Raw genomic sequence first — 17,291 nt, forward strand, 5'->3', positions numbered from 1 at the left:
CTAGATAAATGCAGAAATTGTTGCAGTTACTTTCTGTCTGATGAACTTGAAATTTGATTTCCATGTTTATCTAACTAGTTACATACTCAGTTAACCAAGTAAGAAATGATAACAATTAGGTGGTTTTGTGTGAGGTTAGATATTACGTAAAGAGTCCGTCAACTTAATCTTCACCTATCTTAAAGACCTAAATTTCAGAAAAATTTAACAATAGTGGAAAATTCTAATTTCTGTTGGAAGTGAAAGCCAGTCTTAACTGTTTTCTGAAGAAAGATAATTCCTCTAGACATTGCATCCGGTGTTTTAGGCTATGCCATAACCTTTATTGTAGCATTTTCAAGACCACGGTGGGTCCATCCAGTTTTTTCTCATATGCTTCCCCCAACCCCCAATCTGCTCCAACCCCTGTATTGATGTTCTTGATTTGGAAACTAATCATCCTGTCCTCACTTGGCAATCTCTCGTCCTGTGGTTAAGACTAAGGCGCACTCTCCCCCTTCGCTTCCCTGTAGAAAATTCTCTTAGGAGAAATCCTGTGGTTAAGTTTAGATTCGCCTTACTGACTTAGGAGGGAAGTGAGATGACACTTTGGAAAGGAGGGGATGTTGAACAGGGAAACGTCTGCTGGGTTCTGCTGATGCCATCGGTTTCTTACCATCGGACCAGGTATGCCATCTGTTCCTCACACTTCTCTGTTGGCCACAGGTGCTGAGTGTTGCTTCTCATACTTGGGCTTGTGCCTAGTGAGACTCATTTCTGTTCCAAGCCTCTCTGTGGACTTAGTAGCATTCAGCATTGCAAGACAGTTGCGTGGGGCGGTGTGTTTGATGTGTGGGCTTTTAAAATGTCTGCAGCTCATCTTGAGTCCTTAGCGCTTGACAAAGGTGGATCATTCTTTGGTGCGAGTTCTGTCCCTTTGACCTGTTGCTCCATTTTATCTATGGAAAATATATACACAAGTTTATTTTAGTTCATATTTATATTTTATTTAATATTGGTTTAGTTAGATTTTTTTTTTTATTATTATTTAGAGGCTTTTATGAAGTTGATGTCCACATACAAATTTAGATTATGAATACCCCACTGCTCCATTCCTCACTCAGCCTTTGGCTCAGACACTTCTGTCCTATTGTGATGCAATAAGTGTAGTTGTTCATAAATTCATTAATTTTTTTGGATGTTCCCAGAGGCCACAAGAGGGAATTCTAAGGTGCAAGACAGAATCACTCATTTGTGTGTTTGGGCTTTATTTCAGTAGTATTACTGTTAATGAATATTTAAATGAAATTAGATTGCAAACTCTGAAAATGCCAAATGGGTGGCTTGTTTATAATGTGCCGCACTGAGTTCGCTTTCAATCTTTGTGATGTTTCTGCTATTAGGAAATGTGGCGGTTCTTCCAAGTTGACATTGCTTAGCTAATGTATTTGGAAGCATTTTCAAAGCATGGCGTGAATTGTCTCTTTTCACAATCCTTTGAGCTAGGTTAGTTCTGTTATCTTCATTTCATGTTCCTGGGGAGAAAAGCAGTGCCTGGGGAGATCAGGTAATTTTTTCCTGACATTGTGCAGCAAATTAGTGTCATCTTTCCATTTTCTGTCTCTAGTCTGCTCTGCCACTCTAAGTGGAGCTGAATGCCATTCACGCAGGGAAACAGGAGCTCTACAACTTTTCTTAACAGAGAGTATTTATTTTGGTAATGAAATAGAATCATGAAAGCTTTACACTTCTATTTTTCTCTTTAATAACTTGGACCACAGAAAATCTACTTGAAATATTTTAGCTCCTGTTGACACTTCTCTCCATTTCTTTTTACTGAAAACAAGTAGCTGTTAACAATAAAGATGCATATATTCCACCTTCATTGTATATATGCCTTTGATAGGTAGTGGATTCCAGTGTTTCTTTTCTTTCTTCTTCTTTTTTTTTTTTTTTTTAAGATTTTATTTATTTACTTTTAGATGGAAGGGAGGGAGAAAAAGAGGGAGAGAAACATCAATGTGTGGTTGCCTCTCGCATGCCCCCAACTGCACACCCCCAACTGGGACCTGGCCTGAAACCCAGGCCTGTGCCCTGACTGGGAATCGAATCAGCGACCCCTTGGTTCGCAGGTTGGCGCTCAATCCATTGAGCCACACCAGCCAGGTTTTTAATGTTGCAATTATGATTGAAATATGAAATATCACAAGGAAATATAAAATAGTTAACTCTTAAAACATTCCTTCTCAAACATAGAAATATCCCTTCATAGCTTGGGAATATGATTTTGCCAGATTTTAAATATGGGTCTATTCATTTCTTTCTTTTTTATTTATTAATGGATTATATGGCTATATTAGTTGAACTGTGTGAAAATGCCAGTATTTGATTTTTTTCTGTCCTACAGAAGTGGTGATTTACTATTTAACATTATTATAGGTTATAAAATAGGGTAATATAGTAAACCTACAACCCAACCCAACAATGTCACCAGTTACTTAGAATTAAACTGTTTCCCCCCATCCCTTAGACCTGTTGTCTTCCCCTCTTAGAAGCTATTAAATAGCTATTTTGAATTGTATGTTGTCATCTGCTTGTTTATTATTTATATGCATGAACAATATATTTTTTACATTTAATTGATTTTGAGCTTTATAAAAATGGTATCAGAATGTATAGAGTCATCTAGGACTTACTCTTTTCACATTATGTTTCTAAAATTTATATTGTGGAGGTAACTATAGTTCATTTTTAGTGCTGTGTAATAGTTCTGTGACTATACAACAGTTTATTTATTCTCTTGTTGATGGGTGTTGAGATTGTTACTAGTCTTTTGATTAGAAATAGTGCTGCTGCTATGAACAATCTATATGTAGAGTCTCCCCCCCTCAATTGTTTTAATTATATAAAAGTTTAAAAATGTATTTCCATTAGTTTTATTTTGAATTTTTATGTTTAGCTAATTGTACAAAAATTGGCACAGTCTTTAGTCTTCTGTGAAATTTTTTAAGAAAAGGAATTGACTTTAAAAGTGAGGCCTTTTTACAGCTTGGAATTTAGAGGGTTATAGAGCCTTCCTGAGACATTTTCATGCAGTCGTTTGTAAGACGACATAAATGTCACAGTCACGTCATCTTCACAGCTATAATTCTGAATGAGTCTCCATAGTCAATTCTGTAGGCATTAAAAAAAAATCTTTAGTTTTTCTCAAAATGGTTTCATTTTAGCAGCATCATTTGCAGAGGAAAACAATCCCCTTCTAAGTTAAAACTTTGGGCTCTGAAGACTCATTTGTGAATGCCATTTAAAATTTATTTTTAATTAAGCATATTTAATGTTGGTTAGAGGTGCCAGACATTCAGAGCTCTGGAGACTCCAGGCATCCATATATCTACAGAACAAGTCTGGCTCAGACGGCAAAGGTACATTCTCCTTCCTGCTGTGTTCCTATCTGTGTCTAGAGAGAGGAATCGTTCCTGAGAGAAGAGTCACAATTTTGGGCCCCCACTCATACCAAGCATACATTTAACCAGCAGAAGGTCTACTGGTAACCATAGTTTGAAATTCACCTTATCTCTTGCCAATTCATTTTACCCAGTCTAGTAAATTGCCATCAAGTGTTAATGAGTTTGGGCTCCTGTCATCCTGGTTTAATTCAGGCTTAGGACCTAGTGCCAAAAGCATTCTCCAGTCCCTTCATTGGTCATCCCAAGAGATTTCTGCCTTTCTCTATGAGGAAGTTGGCTTGATTTACTTGGTCTTTTACTTAAAAAAAAAAAAAAAAAAAAAAATCAGCTGTATTTTGAAGCTGTAACTGGAAACAGGCTACTTCTGCTTTTGTGCTTTTGTTATTATATCAAAGAAGTAAAGGTATTAATATGAAAGAATGGCTGAACCAAATTAGAGATCTTACAAAGGACAAGAGAAAATCTCTGTGCAAGTAGTTTGTGCTGGGTTTCAGGCTGTTAAAATAATGTTGTGATCTAGCGCTGATAAATGTGCTGCTGATGCTAAGTACATTCATAATTGATTAACTTGGCTGCTTCATTGCTCAAGACTATAACAGCCCGTTTTAAACAAATGAATAAATTTTTTGACCTGTTAGTATCTCACTCCTGCACAGAAGGGACTATGGGTCATTTGGATGGGGCATTAACTTTCTCAGGGTTTATGATTGCATTGAAGGTAATGATTTTCATCTTGAAGGTTAAAAGAAATTTAGGTCATTTAGGGAGTTCCTAAGCTGTCTTTCTCATCTAACTCATAGGAATAGCAAGAGTGTGGAGCTGATGCTCAAGGTTTATGAATGTTGCTTTGATTTTAACATTTCCAACCTGATATGATGTAGGAGATGAAGCATAGCCGTGGTTGTTAGGCAGAAGACTGATCTTAGCTTCAGTTTGGTAGCTTACGTTTATTTTATAATTTACATGATTTATAAATCCTTGTATTCGGTATACTAACAAACTTACCTGATGTTCACTGACCCATCTAGAAGTTACCTTGGTTTTTTTAACTAGGCTGAACTGTTAATTCAGCTGGTTAAAGCATGCTGCTGCTGCAGCCGTGGTGGCAGGTTGGATCCCTATTTAAACCTGTTCTCATCGTTCTGTTCCAAAGCTGTGCGTGCATGTCTGGCTGCAGCCGGCCGCCTTGTGTGTCACTGTCACAGACTACTGAGTGTGGGTGTAGGTGGTGTGTGGTACCCACTCAGTCATCACTACAGAATGATCTTCCAACCCCAGTCCTGTTTGTTAAAACTAACATTGGTGAGGAAGTAGTAATTATTTATCAGGCCCTACAGAAGCTGCATTTTATTTTCATCGTCCACACCTAACTGAAGTTAAGTGAAGTGCTTTTAGGCATGCTAGATTTTTCTCTCTAAAGAGTTTAATTTAAATGGTAGTTTCTATAGGAGTTCTTTGTAGTTAACCTTTTACTTAAGGCAGAATAAGGTAAATACTTGAGGTTTAACATTTATTTCTGTCAGTAGTTTTCCTCTGATGGCTTCTCCCAGGTTTGCAGGGAAGGGGAGGTGGAGCTTATTGGAAGTTGGAGGAGAAGATCTGTGGGGCTTACTCCCCATTTTCCTGAGGTGGTGTAGACTAAGTATGATTGTGATAGGTTGGGAGTTACTTGATCCACAGGATGAAGCCTTGATTTGTGGAGGTGGTTTCAAGAGAATATGACTAACCTTAATATCTGAATGTATTATATCAATGAGGTAAAAATCATCTCCCTGTTGGGAAGAAAATTCTTGGTAACAAAAGCTTTAGACTGTGTTTCCTTGTCTTTCACAGGTGAGCGTGGTACAAGATTCTGTCAACATTTCTGGCCAGAATACCATGAATATGGTGAAGGTTCCCGAGTGCCGGTTGGCCGATGAGTTAGGAGGACTGTGGGAGAATTCCCGGTTCACAGACTGTTGTTTGTGTGTTGCTGGCCAGGAATTCCAGGCTCACAAAGCTATCTTAGCAGGTTAGTATTTATTCATGGGGAGCGTTAGTTTTGGTGAAACAAGGAAAAACAGTTGACTGCATAATCACCTTTTGGATAACTTCAACCTTTTGAACTAGCCCCCCAAAATTGCAACTAAATATATTTTTATATTGTGGTAACATTACTTGTCATAACTAAAAGGGCAACTCTCCATGAAAGTGATATTTCTGTTTTCTCTCTCTGTAGTGGCCTTAAGCCACCATTTTCAAGGAATGGATGATGATAGGTATTGAATGCCTTTGCACCTAGAGAACAGATGTCAAAACACAGATTAAGATCAGGCATTAGTCCCTAGACAGGTACTTAGGATGTGACAGAGAGGATTTTGGACTCAGAACTAAACCACCATCTAGCTAAGTCGCCAACCCTCTCTTCCACATAAACATCAGAAGAATGAGATTATGCCAGTGATGTGGAGGCCCAGGTCTCATTCTAGCATTTGTGGTCCTTCAAAGCTCAACCCTACCTAACAAAAATCTTATTCCTTAGCATTTAATGTCTCTCATTAGGGATAATTTAATTTTTTAATGTGATGTCTTTAAGAGTAGAAAGACTAACACAGAGGAGGACTTGATGAGATAGGACTGACTTTACCTCACGTGAAACCATAGCAGTCAGTCACAAACTTCTATTTAGGCCCTAACACATAAAAGGAAATAGCATGAACCTTTAGGCAACAGATTTCTTACCAAGACTCTCAGCTCTCTCTATTCTAAAATACACACCTGGCAAAACCTCTCTCAACTAAATGTTAGCACGTTTTGCTAAAGAAAGTCATCAGGACATCAAAATTACAACCAAAACATAGAACAACCATCACTCAGAGCCATCAGAAATCTAGTTGAATGGAAGTCTGACGACTATGGAATTAAAGAAACCACATCCATCCAGACTGGTAGGAGGAGTGGAAATGTGGAATGGGCTGGTCCCAAATTCACGTGTGCTGGAAAAAAATTCAGGAGGGATATCTCAGGAGCAAGGAGTCCCAGGCCCCCCAGCCCAGGATTCCAGTGCCAGGAAGTTTCCATAACTTCTGGCTGCAAAAAACTAGTGGGGATTGAGTCAGTGGAAGAAACTGTTGGAGTCCCAAGCAGTTTCCCTTAAAGAACCCACACATGACTTAGACTAACTCCCTCTGAGCGTCAGCACTGGGGTAGCAGCCTGAACGCCACCAGTGGCATATAGGGAGGAACTGAAGTGTCTGGCATCAAGGTGGGAGCTTGGGGATAGCTTTCTCCCCGACAGAAAGGTGGTCAGAGGCCACTGTCCCTTTTCTGAGCCCTCTACCCACAGAGCCACAGAGCTGGCAGGCTGGTGCCATATCTGAGACTCCATCAACCTGGCTGACATTGTTTGACCCACTCTGGAGATCCCCTGAGACTTCATCCCATCCAACTTAGGGGCCCACCCAAACTGTTAACCGTGACTTTTCCATAGGAATGGTTGGTCTTGGCTCATGCTTCACAACTTCCTAAATCCTGTCATACAAGCAACAGCTGGCCTTATTGAGCCCTCAGCCCCTGTACCTCTTGCTAAACGGCACCAGGCCTGGCATTAGAAGCAGCCAGCATTAGAACCTTGGCTTCACCTGGGAATCCTTAAGCCCAGCACAAGTAGCAGCCATCTCAGATTGCTATATAACTCATGCTGGGTGGCCCCAGGCAGAACACAGGTGGGGATGACCTTGGCCTGCACCACCTGAGAAACCCCAGAGCCTGCGCACCCAGTGTATAGCTACAGACCATGTTGGAGCACCACCACCCTGTCCCTGCACAGCTGATTCTCCACGGAGGGTGGAGGGTGGAGGTTGGTGGTCAGGGGTCACAACCAGTCCTTGCAGCTGACTGGCCTGGGTAAATCCCTCCCATTGACCTGCCAACAGCAACGAAGGCTAAACTACAAAAGGAGGGTGTACTCAGCCCATACAAAGTGCACACCTCAAGTACCCAGCTTGGGTGATAGATCAGTCTGTGCCACTGGACCCTACAGGACACCTACTACATTAGCCCATGTTATCAAGATGGAGTCATAGCAGCTCAACCTAATACATAGAAACAAAACAAAGGGAGGCTGCCAAAATGTGGAGACAAAGAAACTTGGCCAAATGAAAAAACAGATTAAAACTCCAGAGAAAGAACTAAACAAAATGGAGATAAGCAATCTATCAGACGCAGAGTTCAAAACACTGGTTATAAGGATGTTCAAGGACCTTAGTGAAGACCTCAACAGCATTAAAAAAAAGAGATCTGGTCAGAAACAAAGGATGCACTAATTGAAATGAAGAATAATTTACAGGGAAACAACAGTAGAGTAGATGAAGTGGAGAATCAAATCAATGATTTGTAACATAGGAAGCAAAAAACAATCAGAAGAAGATAAGAGAATTTTAAAAAATGAGAATATTGTGCCCTGGCTGGTGTGGATCAGTGGATTGAGTGCTGGCCTGCGAACCAAAGGGTCGCTGGTTCGATTCCCAGTCAGAGCACATGCCTGGGTTGCCAGCCAGGTCCCCACTTGGGATGCGCAAGAGGCAACCACACATCGATGTTTCTCTCTTTCTCTCCCTCCCTTCCCCTCTCTCTAAAAATAAATAAATAAAATCGTCTTTTAAAAAATGAGAATATTGTAAGCAGCCTATGGGACAACTTCAAGAGGTCCAATATTTGCATCATAGGGGTGCCAGAAGGAGAAGAACAAGAAATTGGAAATTTATTTGAAAAAATAAAGAAAACTTGCCTAATTTGGTGAAGGAAATAGACATTCAAGTCCAGGAAGCACGGAGAGTCCCAAACAAGATAGATGCAAAGAGGCCCACTCCAAGACACGTCATAATTAAAATGCCAGAGGTTAAAAAGAAATAGAAAATCTTAAAAGCAGCAGGAGAAAAGCAGGCAGTTAGCTACAGAGGAGTTCCCATAAGACTGTCAGCTGATTTCTCAAAAGAAACTTTGCAGGCTAGAAAGGATTGGCAAGAAGTTGAATTCAACATCCTGAAAAGCAGGGACCTACAGCAAAGATATTTATAATCAGAGGGCACATAAAGAGCTTCCCAGACAAGAAAAAACTAAAGGAGTTCATCATTACTAAACCATTATTATATGAAATGGTAAAGGGACTTATTTAAGAATAAGATCAAAACTATGAACAATAAAATGGCAATAAATATATATCGATCAACAATTAAATCTAAAAAAACAGACTCAGCAAACTAGAAGAACAGAGACAGAATCATGGATATGAGAGTGTTTTGATGGTGTCAGATGGGAGGAGGCAGTGGGGGAATGGGTGAAGAGGTGAGGGGATTAAGAAGTACAAATAGGTAGTCACAGAATAGCCACGGGGATGTAAAGTACAGTATAGGAAATGGAGTAGCCAAAGAACTTATACACATGACCCTTGGACAGGAACAGTAGTGTGGGGATTGCCTGAAGGAGTGGGGGTGCTGGGTGGGGAGGGCAGAGGAGGGAAAATTGGGACAACTGTAATAGCATAGTCAATGAAATATAATTTAAAAAAAGAAAAGAAAGTCATCAGCTCTTAAGTTAGCAACTCCATGCCCAGTTAAGTCCCTCGGCACTGCTAAGTGTTATTTCTACAGTTAGCCAGCTCCCTTTCTTTTTCTCAACAATAGATACTTCAAAGCTTTACTACTCTCCTTAAATCCACAACTCCTAAAAGATGACCTTGCAACTTCTTCCAAGAGAAGATTGAGGCCCTTTCCTTCAGCTGTTGCCTCTTACCTTGCCTGGACTTTCCCTGCATTCTCAGTCATTGGAGTGTTCTTCCTCGTGCCCAAAGCACGCTATACTTTGTACTTCTGTTTCCCATCCCATGCTCCCTTCTCAGAAGCCTTCCTCTGCCCCTTCTTCCCTGTTACCTAGTATCTTCACCATCTCTCTCCTATTGCCTCTACCCTCAGCCTGTAAACAGGCTCCAGCTTCTCCCTCTAGTTACTCTCTTGCTCTGTCTTTTTTTCACAGCTAAGTTTCTTATGTTAGCACATTCACTGTCTCTACTACTGTCCTCCCACTTATCCTCAGTTCACCTTCATGCAGTGAAAGCAGTTTTACAGAGTTACATGATTTGCTAGTTTAAATTTGTGGAACTCTTTAGTTCATATATTATTTGTCTCCTTTCTCCTAGTTTTCTTGCTACTTCTCATGTGTGGCCTTCCTCTTCTTCACCCATCAGTCCTCTTTTCACTCTACTTATTCTCCCCAGGTGGTTTTATTTATTCTTATAACATCAGCTTCTGTCTACCCACTGAAGACCCTCTAAGCACATCACTGCTTGGGATCCTTCCCTCTGTATTAAAAGCACCAGCCCTTTAGTCTTCAACTTCTGTCATGTATTTATTTAGTGCCTTTTATTCTATAACCCTTCTGAGATAAGAACAATGAGAACTAATATCTTTTGAAATAGATTAAAACATTGAGGCTTAAGAGGGTTAAGTGATTTGCCTAAAGTTTTGTGGTTAAAAAATGGCAGATCTAAAATTAGTCCTTTCTGACATAAACTGTAGGTCAAAGTTCCAGTTGCCTGTTTGCTCAAAGTCCTGCTATATATTCTATCTGTTCTTCCTCTCTTAGGTAGAAATTGGTAGTCTCAACTTTCACCAAAGTCCCTGATTTATTGGACATATGATAAAATTTGAGTTCTTAGCCATCTTAACTTTTCACAGTTAAAATTAAGTTTACTTATTATTTATAGTGTTCATTAAACTAGAATTGGGCATTATTTTTTTCATTATTCCCACCCCAAAGGGAAAAAATTAAATTATCCCTAATGAGAGACATTAAATACTAAGGAATAAGATTTTGTTAGGTAAGGTTGAGCTTTCAAGGGCCACAGATGATTGTAATATCTAAGATGTTTTTTGCCTCTTTGGGGTGTTATCATCTCTGCTGAGAATGTAGTGCTTGAAGGAATAGAAAACTTGCCATAAACAAGCATGCATTTCATCGCGGTAGTGGATACCACCGAGCCCTGTTCTTGACCTCCCTGCTGTGTGGTCTCTGGAAGTGGGAAAAGTAGGTGTCATTGTTCCAGGCAAAAATCTAGGTAGCAGAACATCCTTCCATTTGAACCCCAGAATCTACCCAGAGTATATCATTGTCATCCAACATAGGTAATTTGAGTAAGTTCCCTAAAATGTGAATGGTTGGAATCGAGCTAATAAATTATTTTGAGTGTAGCAATTTATTTTTCCCCTATGTATTATAATTATTCACTTATTGGTATAAGAAGAAAGGAATTTTATAATTCTGGCATAATTGGAGGCTAAAACCCTTTCCTGTACCAGTGCAGCAGGAAAGAAAAAGACCTCTTCTGCATAACAGAAGAACCAAGAGATTACAATGTGATAACCCCATCTGTGTCTGTTGCCTTTCACTTTCTAGCTCGTTCTCCAGTTTTTAGTGCCATGTTTGAACATGAAATGGAGGAGAGCAAAAAGGTATGTATCAGGATAAAAATATGTCTTTTAGCTAGGTGACTAGATTGAGATGATTTTTCCAGTCTGGCAGAAGATTTAGTTTTCTAATTATTTTTCTTACTGTGTTACTGAAATGGAGTACAAATTCCCCGAACAGACGCTTTCTGAGAGCAGGGAGAGGAGGTCCAGGATTCTAGGTAAAACAGCCTCACTCTGTCCCAGGCAGATCATCCAGGCATTTGAGGGTGAGGGTATTAGACATGTGTTTCTACTCAAGAAAAGAAAGGGGAAAATGAAAGATGCTGTTGTTTTGCTGTTGTATTTGAGAAAATAAAGGCCGTACATATGACAGGGAAAGGCGATTGTAATCAAATACGACAAAGAGCAATTTTCCATTCATGTTAGGTTTTAAATGATACAAGCTTCTCTCCTCACCAGTGCTTTCAAATGAAAATTGTTTAGGGCCTTGGCCAGGTTGCTCGGTTGGTTGGAGTGTTGTCCCGTATACCAACGGGAGGCAAACCAGTCGATGTTTCTCTCCCATGTTCATGTTTCTCTCTTGCTCCTTTGCTCCCTTCCTCTCTCTCTAAAATCAATAAACATATCCTCGGATGAGGTTTAAAAAAAAGAAGAAGAAGAAGAAAATTGTCTAGGGATTTTGTTCTATGGGAATGTTCCTCACTTCCGGTTTTTCTGACACAGAATCGGGTTGAAATCAATGATGTGGAGCCTGAAGTTTTTAAGGAAATGATGTGTTTCATTTACACGGGGAAGGCTCCGAACCTGGACAAAATGGCTGATGATTTGCTGGCAGCTGCTGACAAGGTGAGACAGGGATAGAAAAATAATCTCCAGACTAGGAGTTTCTGTGACCTCTTGAGTTTCACAACTGGGCTTCTGTGCTGCGTTGTAGGTGAGGTGAGCATATATATTAGTTTGGCCAGACAGTCCTGGTTTACACATGTGTTACAGCACAATTACTGATAGCGCTCTTTTTACACTTGATCTTAGCCAAAAGGCCGAGAAGCGATGATAGCGCTCTTTTTATTTTCAAAAGTGTCCTGCTTTGAATGGTAAATTTTATGGTCACCGTGCCTATGAAAAAGAAGAATAAGTTTGCCATTTACTACCTCTCTTCCCCATCTCACATTTAACCATAGTGAAATAAAAGGCTCAGATAATACTAACATTTGGATTTACATTTTATAATTTGGCTTTATAATTTATAAAATGTTCTTGAGTTCATTAACTTTTATTTAAACTTTTTCAATGAGAGAATAATATTTTACCCAGTGTCCTAGTTAACAGCGTTTTTAACTTTCCCCTAAGTAGTTATTGAAATATTCAAAATTACAAAATGATTAAAGCTCTTTAGGAAAAAAGAGATACTACTACTGTAAAAGTATACTTTGACTATAGGATATATTCTGATTTGAGAAAAGGTGTGAAAATAAAAACTTGGATCTTAGCAAGGAAATATGGTGATTACCTCAAACAACAAACCAGTGATTCCCAAAATAAGCTTGGGGGGAAATGGTTAATGAAATACTGAGTGTAACCAAATCACATGGGGGTTTTGTGTGGTGCTGTTTTATTGCAGGATTTCTCAGAACCTTTAGTATGTTGTGTGTGCACTGAGTTTTCTGAAAGGCAATATAGCATTTCTCCACTTTAGTTAACCCTGGAATTCTCTTCCTCAAGGACCACCCCTGGGATTCATGTTCCCCAAAACACACTTTGGGAAACTGACTTTCATTGTGTAAATACATCAAAGAGAGGTCAGTGACCTGCTCCTCCAAGGCCCTGTGGTCTGAGGAAACACGAGGGGGTGTGTGTGTGTACGTGTGCGTGTGTGTGTGTGTGTGTGTGTGTTTCTTGATGGGCTCGCACCTGACCCCTAGCACACCCTGTGAGAAAGACGGTTCTCTGCTGGAAGCGCCACGTCTTTCTGCCATGAAGCTGCAGCACCCGTCTGAGGGCGAAGCTGCCTCTACCATAAGGGCTTAGAGCCTTTCAGGATTCGCTCACAGGAGTGGTCTCCTTCCACCTTCCTTTGCACCCTTGAGAACAGAAGAAAGCACCTGTTTTTACAGTGGAGGTTTTATCTTTCTCGATCAGCTTTTTGGAGTACTTGTAGAGGATAAGGCATATAAACCCAATCAATGCTACAGATGAAAAGGGCCGAATAATAACTATATCCTGTCTACCACCTTTCAAAACCTTATCAGTCCAGCTAAGCAATGCGAACATCCCATAGCCTTCCAGTCTAGCTCAATTCTGACCAGAGGAAACTGGCTTCCAGTGGAGACAGTAAGAAAATATATATTGTGAGCTCTGGGCTTGCTTTTTATAAACATGAATTTATAATGATTCTGACTCCTCTGCCCTCTGATTTTCAGTGAAAACAGTCACTTGTGCTTACACACACCAGGCATTTATCTTCCTTGTCTTCCAGTAGTATTGAAAGGCCCACTTTCTAGACAGAAATACTGAGGCTCAGAACCAGGGTTAGATATCTGTGTCCCTGGGTTTTCATTTCTGCTCCTCAGCCAGAGAACCCACTGGGAACCTACTGGAAATGCACAGAGCATGGGGATCAGCCTGGCTGACCTTCTGAGGATGGCTTTTCAGTACAGTGCGATAACGATTTTAGAAGATAAAGCAGTTGAATCACAGCAGTGCTTTACATAAATTTATGAATGAGAAGTAACTGAAGGGTATGTTTTCAAATTCCATTCAAAATTTCCCCTTAGATATTCTTTGCTCCCAGCATATTTGAAAACATTTTTACCTTTATACCTCCTTGTGAGCTTTCGGAAAACAGAAAAAGAAATCTTTCATGGAAGGATCTAAACATCTAGAATTTACCCTACAGGCTAAAACAGCTTCTTCTGAGCTTTTCTGGTCTCCTGGGGACATGTGTAATTAGACCAAAAACAAAACAAAACACATTGGCCAGGCCTGGGAGACACAATTTCAATCTCTTGGGTAAGTACTGCCATTAGGCAGGTTTTCCAGAAGTATAATTAAGAAGAAACTTCGTCTCCCAAGGGACAAGAGTGGCTACTTTTGCCTAATTATGCAGTAGGGATCAGAGCTATTCACAGTAAAAATCCTTTTAAAAGAATGAATTGAGAAAGGATGAGAAGAATATTCTGTGCAGCACAGTGTAAAAACTGACCATTTACTCAACCTTTTCCAGCCTTTACAACAAAAACCTAATTTCTTGCTTGTCTAGTATCATTCCTGTTTTCCATGGAAACTGTTTTCCAGTTACTCAAATGTAAAAAATTAAACCTGCACCAAAACCAGTCAAACACTCTTTTTGCTGTAGGAGGTCCCAGTGCCAGCAGATGTGCCTCCTCACCCAGGGTTTATGGGAATGAAGTTGTCCTGCTCCGATCGCCATGACTCAGCCTGAGGAGAGCTGTTTCACTGAGTTCTGAGGCCCCTTAAGATGGGACCTGTGCGGAGACTGGACTCTCAATCAAACCTCTTTCCTGTGACCTGATTAATGACATTGTATTTTGTGCCTTCTTCCATCCCTTCCTCCTCTTTATCCTCGAAGTTCCTTAGGAAGTTCATAATCTCCTACTTGAGAGCAAGGAGTACGGTTGCATCAAAACCAATCAGCTAAATCAAATGTGCCCAGTATCAACCTAGACTTTCATTTCCAGAGCCTTTATACCCTTTACTTGGAAGGCAGAAAGTGTTCAGACTGAAACTGGATCCAGGGTCTTTGTTGCTTTGTTCTTCTACTCTGAGAATCTTAACCTCAACCCCAATAAAATAGGACTCCATTTATCCTTCTTTATTTAAAAGGAGGCCTTGGTTGACCTTCATTCAGGAACAACTGGTGGCAGAGATGCTGGTGAAAGTCACCACAGGGCTTCTTCCCATAGCCTGATGGTCCAGTTGGGATGCCCCGCTGGGCTAGTGACCGTGCTTCGGTGGAATGGACCGTGCATCACTCTAGTCTGGCTCTAAATAAAAGGATTGCACAGATTTTAAATGTAATGTCCCTGATGACTTGAAGCAGACTAATGCCCCCTTGTAAGCATAGGTGGTGATGGTTTAAGAAACACTTTAATCATAGTTGGGACAGGGTAAACTTGAAGGTGGGGGTCTACTTCATAATTGCCGTTTCTCTCATAGGTAGACTGGAGAACTTGAATGGTAGGTATGCAAGTTATTCTAACTGTCTTCACCTTGGCCCGTCGGAGTATGGTTCCGTTTTACAATTGCAGTAGCAGCCGTCTCAGTCTGCAGTTTTGTTTGGGTACCCATTGCATGATGGCACACCTGCAGAAAACTGCTCCTGCAGCGCGCAGCCCGGAGCACTTGCTGCTCTGACAGGGTGCTTTTGTTTTATAGTATGCCCTGGAGCGTTTGAAGGTCATGTGTGAGGATGCCCTCTGCAGTAACCTCTCGGTGGAGAACGCTGCGGAAATCCTCATCTTGGCTGACCTCCACAGCGCCGATCAATTGAAAACTCAGGCAGTGGATTTCATCAACTAGTGAGTTGGCATCTTCAAAGTTCTTCTTTCAGGGCAGTTGGGATAGCTAGAGAAATGAGGAGACTTTGAATTAGTGAATAAAATAGACAAGAAGCTTCATTAACCTTTGAGCAGTAAGTATAGAATTTTCATCCTGACCATGTGGAAGACAGTTTTCTTTCATGGGTCTAATTTGATTGCTGAGTGAAGTCTTCTGCTTCCTTGTAGTGATCAGAATTGATGAAAATGATAACTTGCTGGCCAGAAAAGGCTGTGTTCCCCAAATGATAACATCTTTACTTCACATTCACTGGCTTAATAAAAGGCATGTAGATCTCTGGGAGAGCACAAGTCTGTTTTTATGAGTTAGCAAAATACATCTAGTGGGGAAAAGAGAAGAGATCATCAGATGAGGTTGTTAAATACTGTTTTGAGAAAGAAATGTTCATTCCAGTAGATCTGTTCCTTCAACCTTAAGTGACAAATGCCCTGGCCATATTAGTTTCTGAAATAATTCTCAGTGGGGCATGTTCTACTCCCTTGCCTGCTGGGGAGCAGAAGTTGGAGACAGCCTAAGGAGGAGAAGCAGGCCTTAGGAAGCTCTCACACAGCAGTTTTGGAGTGAGATGAGTCTAAGAATTTGCCAAGTGGATAGTGAACATTATTCAATACAGAAAATGCCCCCAAACAGGAAGCGATGTCCTCTATGTGTTTGTTAAGGTTGTTTTAATGTTGGTCCGAGTGAGTGCTCATTCTGTGCTGGACAGGTGCTTGATGCTTTGTAGATTTAACCATTCAGTGAAGTGCAGTTAGTATCCCCTCCTTTTTTATAATCAGATAGGCCCCAGGCTCTGATCTGCTCTGGGGTTAGTTAGGGCACTAGAAACAGGAAGCTCAGAGCTGTTCCTTCATTAGCAACATAAAGAACTGGACAGTGTAGAGAAGAGCCTGAGGAACACTTCACCTGGGAGTTGATAACAAAGTGACACAAAGCCCAGGTTTTCAGAATTCAGCAGCCACAGTCTGGTCAGCATTCTGCACACCGTCTAAACAAGCAAAGTCCTGTGCATATTAAGGGTTTTCTCTTCTGGGAAATTGGGCTGTCGGGGCTGTTGAACCCGTTCTTCACGCGTGCCTTTGTTAACCCAGCTCTCCACATTTCTCCTAGTCACGCCTCGGATGTGCTGGAGACCTCCGGGTGGAAGTCCATGGTGGTGTCGCACCCCCACTTGGTGGCTGAAGCGTACCGCTCTCTGGCTTCCGCACAGTGCCCCTTTCTGGGACCCCCACGCAAGCGCCTGAAGCAATCCTAAGAGCCTGCCTGTTGTAAGACTCCGTTTATTTTCCCAAAGCAGCAGCCACTGTTGCTTCCACTGACCACCAGGTAGACAGCGCAATCTGTGGAGCTTTTACTCTGCTGTGGGGGGAAAGACTGCATTGTGGCCCCAGACTTTTCAAACAGCACTAAATAAACTTGGGGGGAATGGGGGGAGGGAAGGGCCAGGGACTCGGGGCTGTTAAACCTAAAGAAAACCATGTTGCTGTCACTGTGTTCTGTTCCTTTTGGCTGGGCCGAGTTTGATCCTATGGGGATTCGGCTTAGGCGCTGGCCCTGAGGACGGCCTGGCGGTGGTACTTGGAGAAACCTGCCTGTGCCTGACTGAGCAGAACAAATCGGCAGGTGCCTGGAGCAAAAAGGAAAATAAATGGACATTTGGTTTTAAGAGAAGAGGAAAAGGAAAGGAAAGAAGAAAGGATTTTTGCAGAATTTCTCAAAAATCAATTTGTAGATTCCAGTACTATTTATATTGAGAGAAATTTCAGCCCATCCAACTGTGCTAAAATGTGGATATTTGTGAAAACTCCTCACCACCATACAAGTA

At 41.0% G+C, this 17,291-nt stretch overlaps 1 protein-coding gene across 2 annotated transcripts in view; it reads left to right on the plus strand.

The window, feature by feature from the left end:
* Positions 1–16,961, plus strand: part of SPOP (speckle type BTB/POZ protein) — a 68,646-nt gene extending 51,685 nt beyond the window's left edge. For both annotated transcript variants that reach the window (XM_090291411.1, XM_090291412.1), the window contains 5 exons: positions 5,280–5,457; positions 10,878–10,933; positions 11,615–11,737; positions 15,287–15,429; positions 16,577–16,961. In XM_090291411.1, the coding sequence (XP_090147537.1) occupies positions 5,280–5,457; positions 10,878–10,933; positions 11,615–11,737; positions 15,287–15,429; positions 16,577–16,721 (645 nt within the window). In that variant the 3' untranslated portion in view covers positions 16,722–16,961. The remainder of the gene's footprint in view (positions 1–5,279; positions 5,458–10,877; positions 10,934–11,614; positions 11,738–15,286; positions 15,430–16,576) is intronic.
* Positions 16,962–17,291: the final 330 nt, after the last annotated feature.

This window comes from Furipterus horrens, unplaced genomic scaffold (genome assembly GCF_987537825.1).
Source record: "Furipterus horrens unplaced genomic scaffold, mFurHor1.1.pri manual_scaffold_11, whole genome shotgun sequence".
Lineage (NCBI taxonomy): Eukaryota > Metazoa > Chordata > Mammalia > Chiroptera > Furipteridae > Furipterus > Furipterus horrens.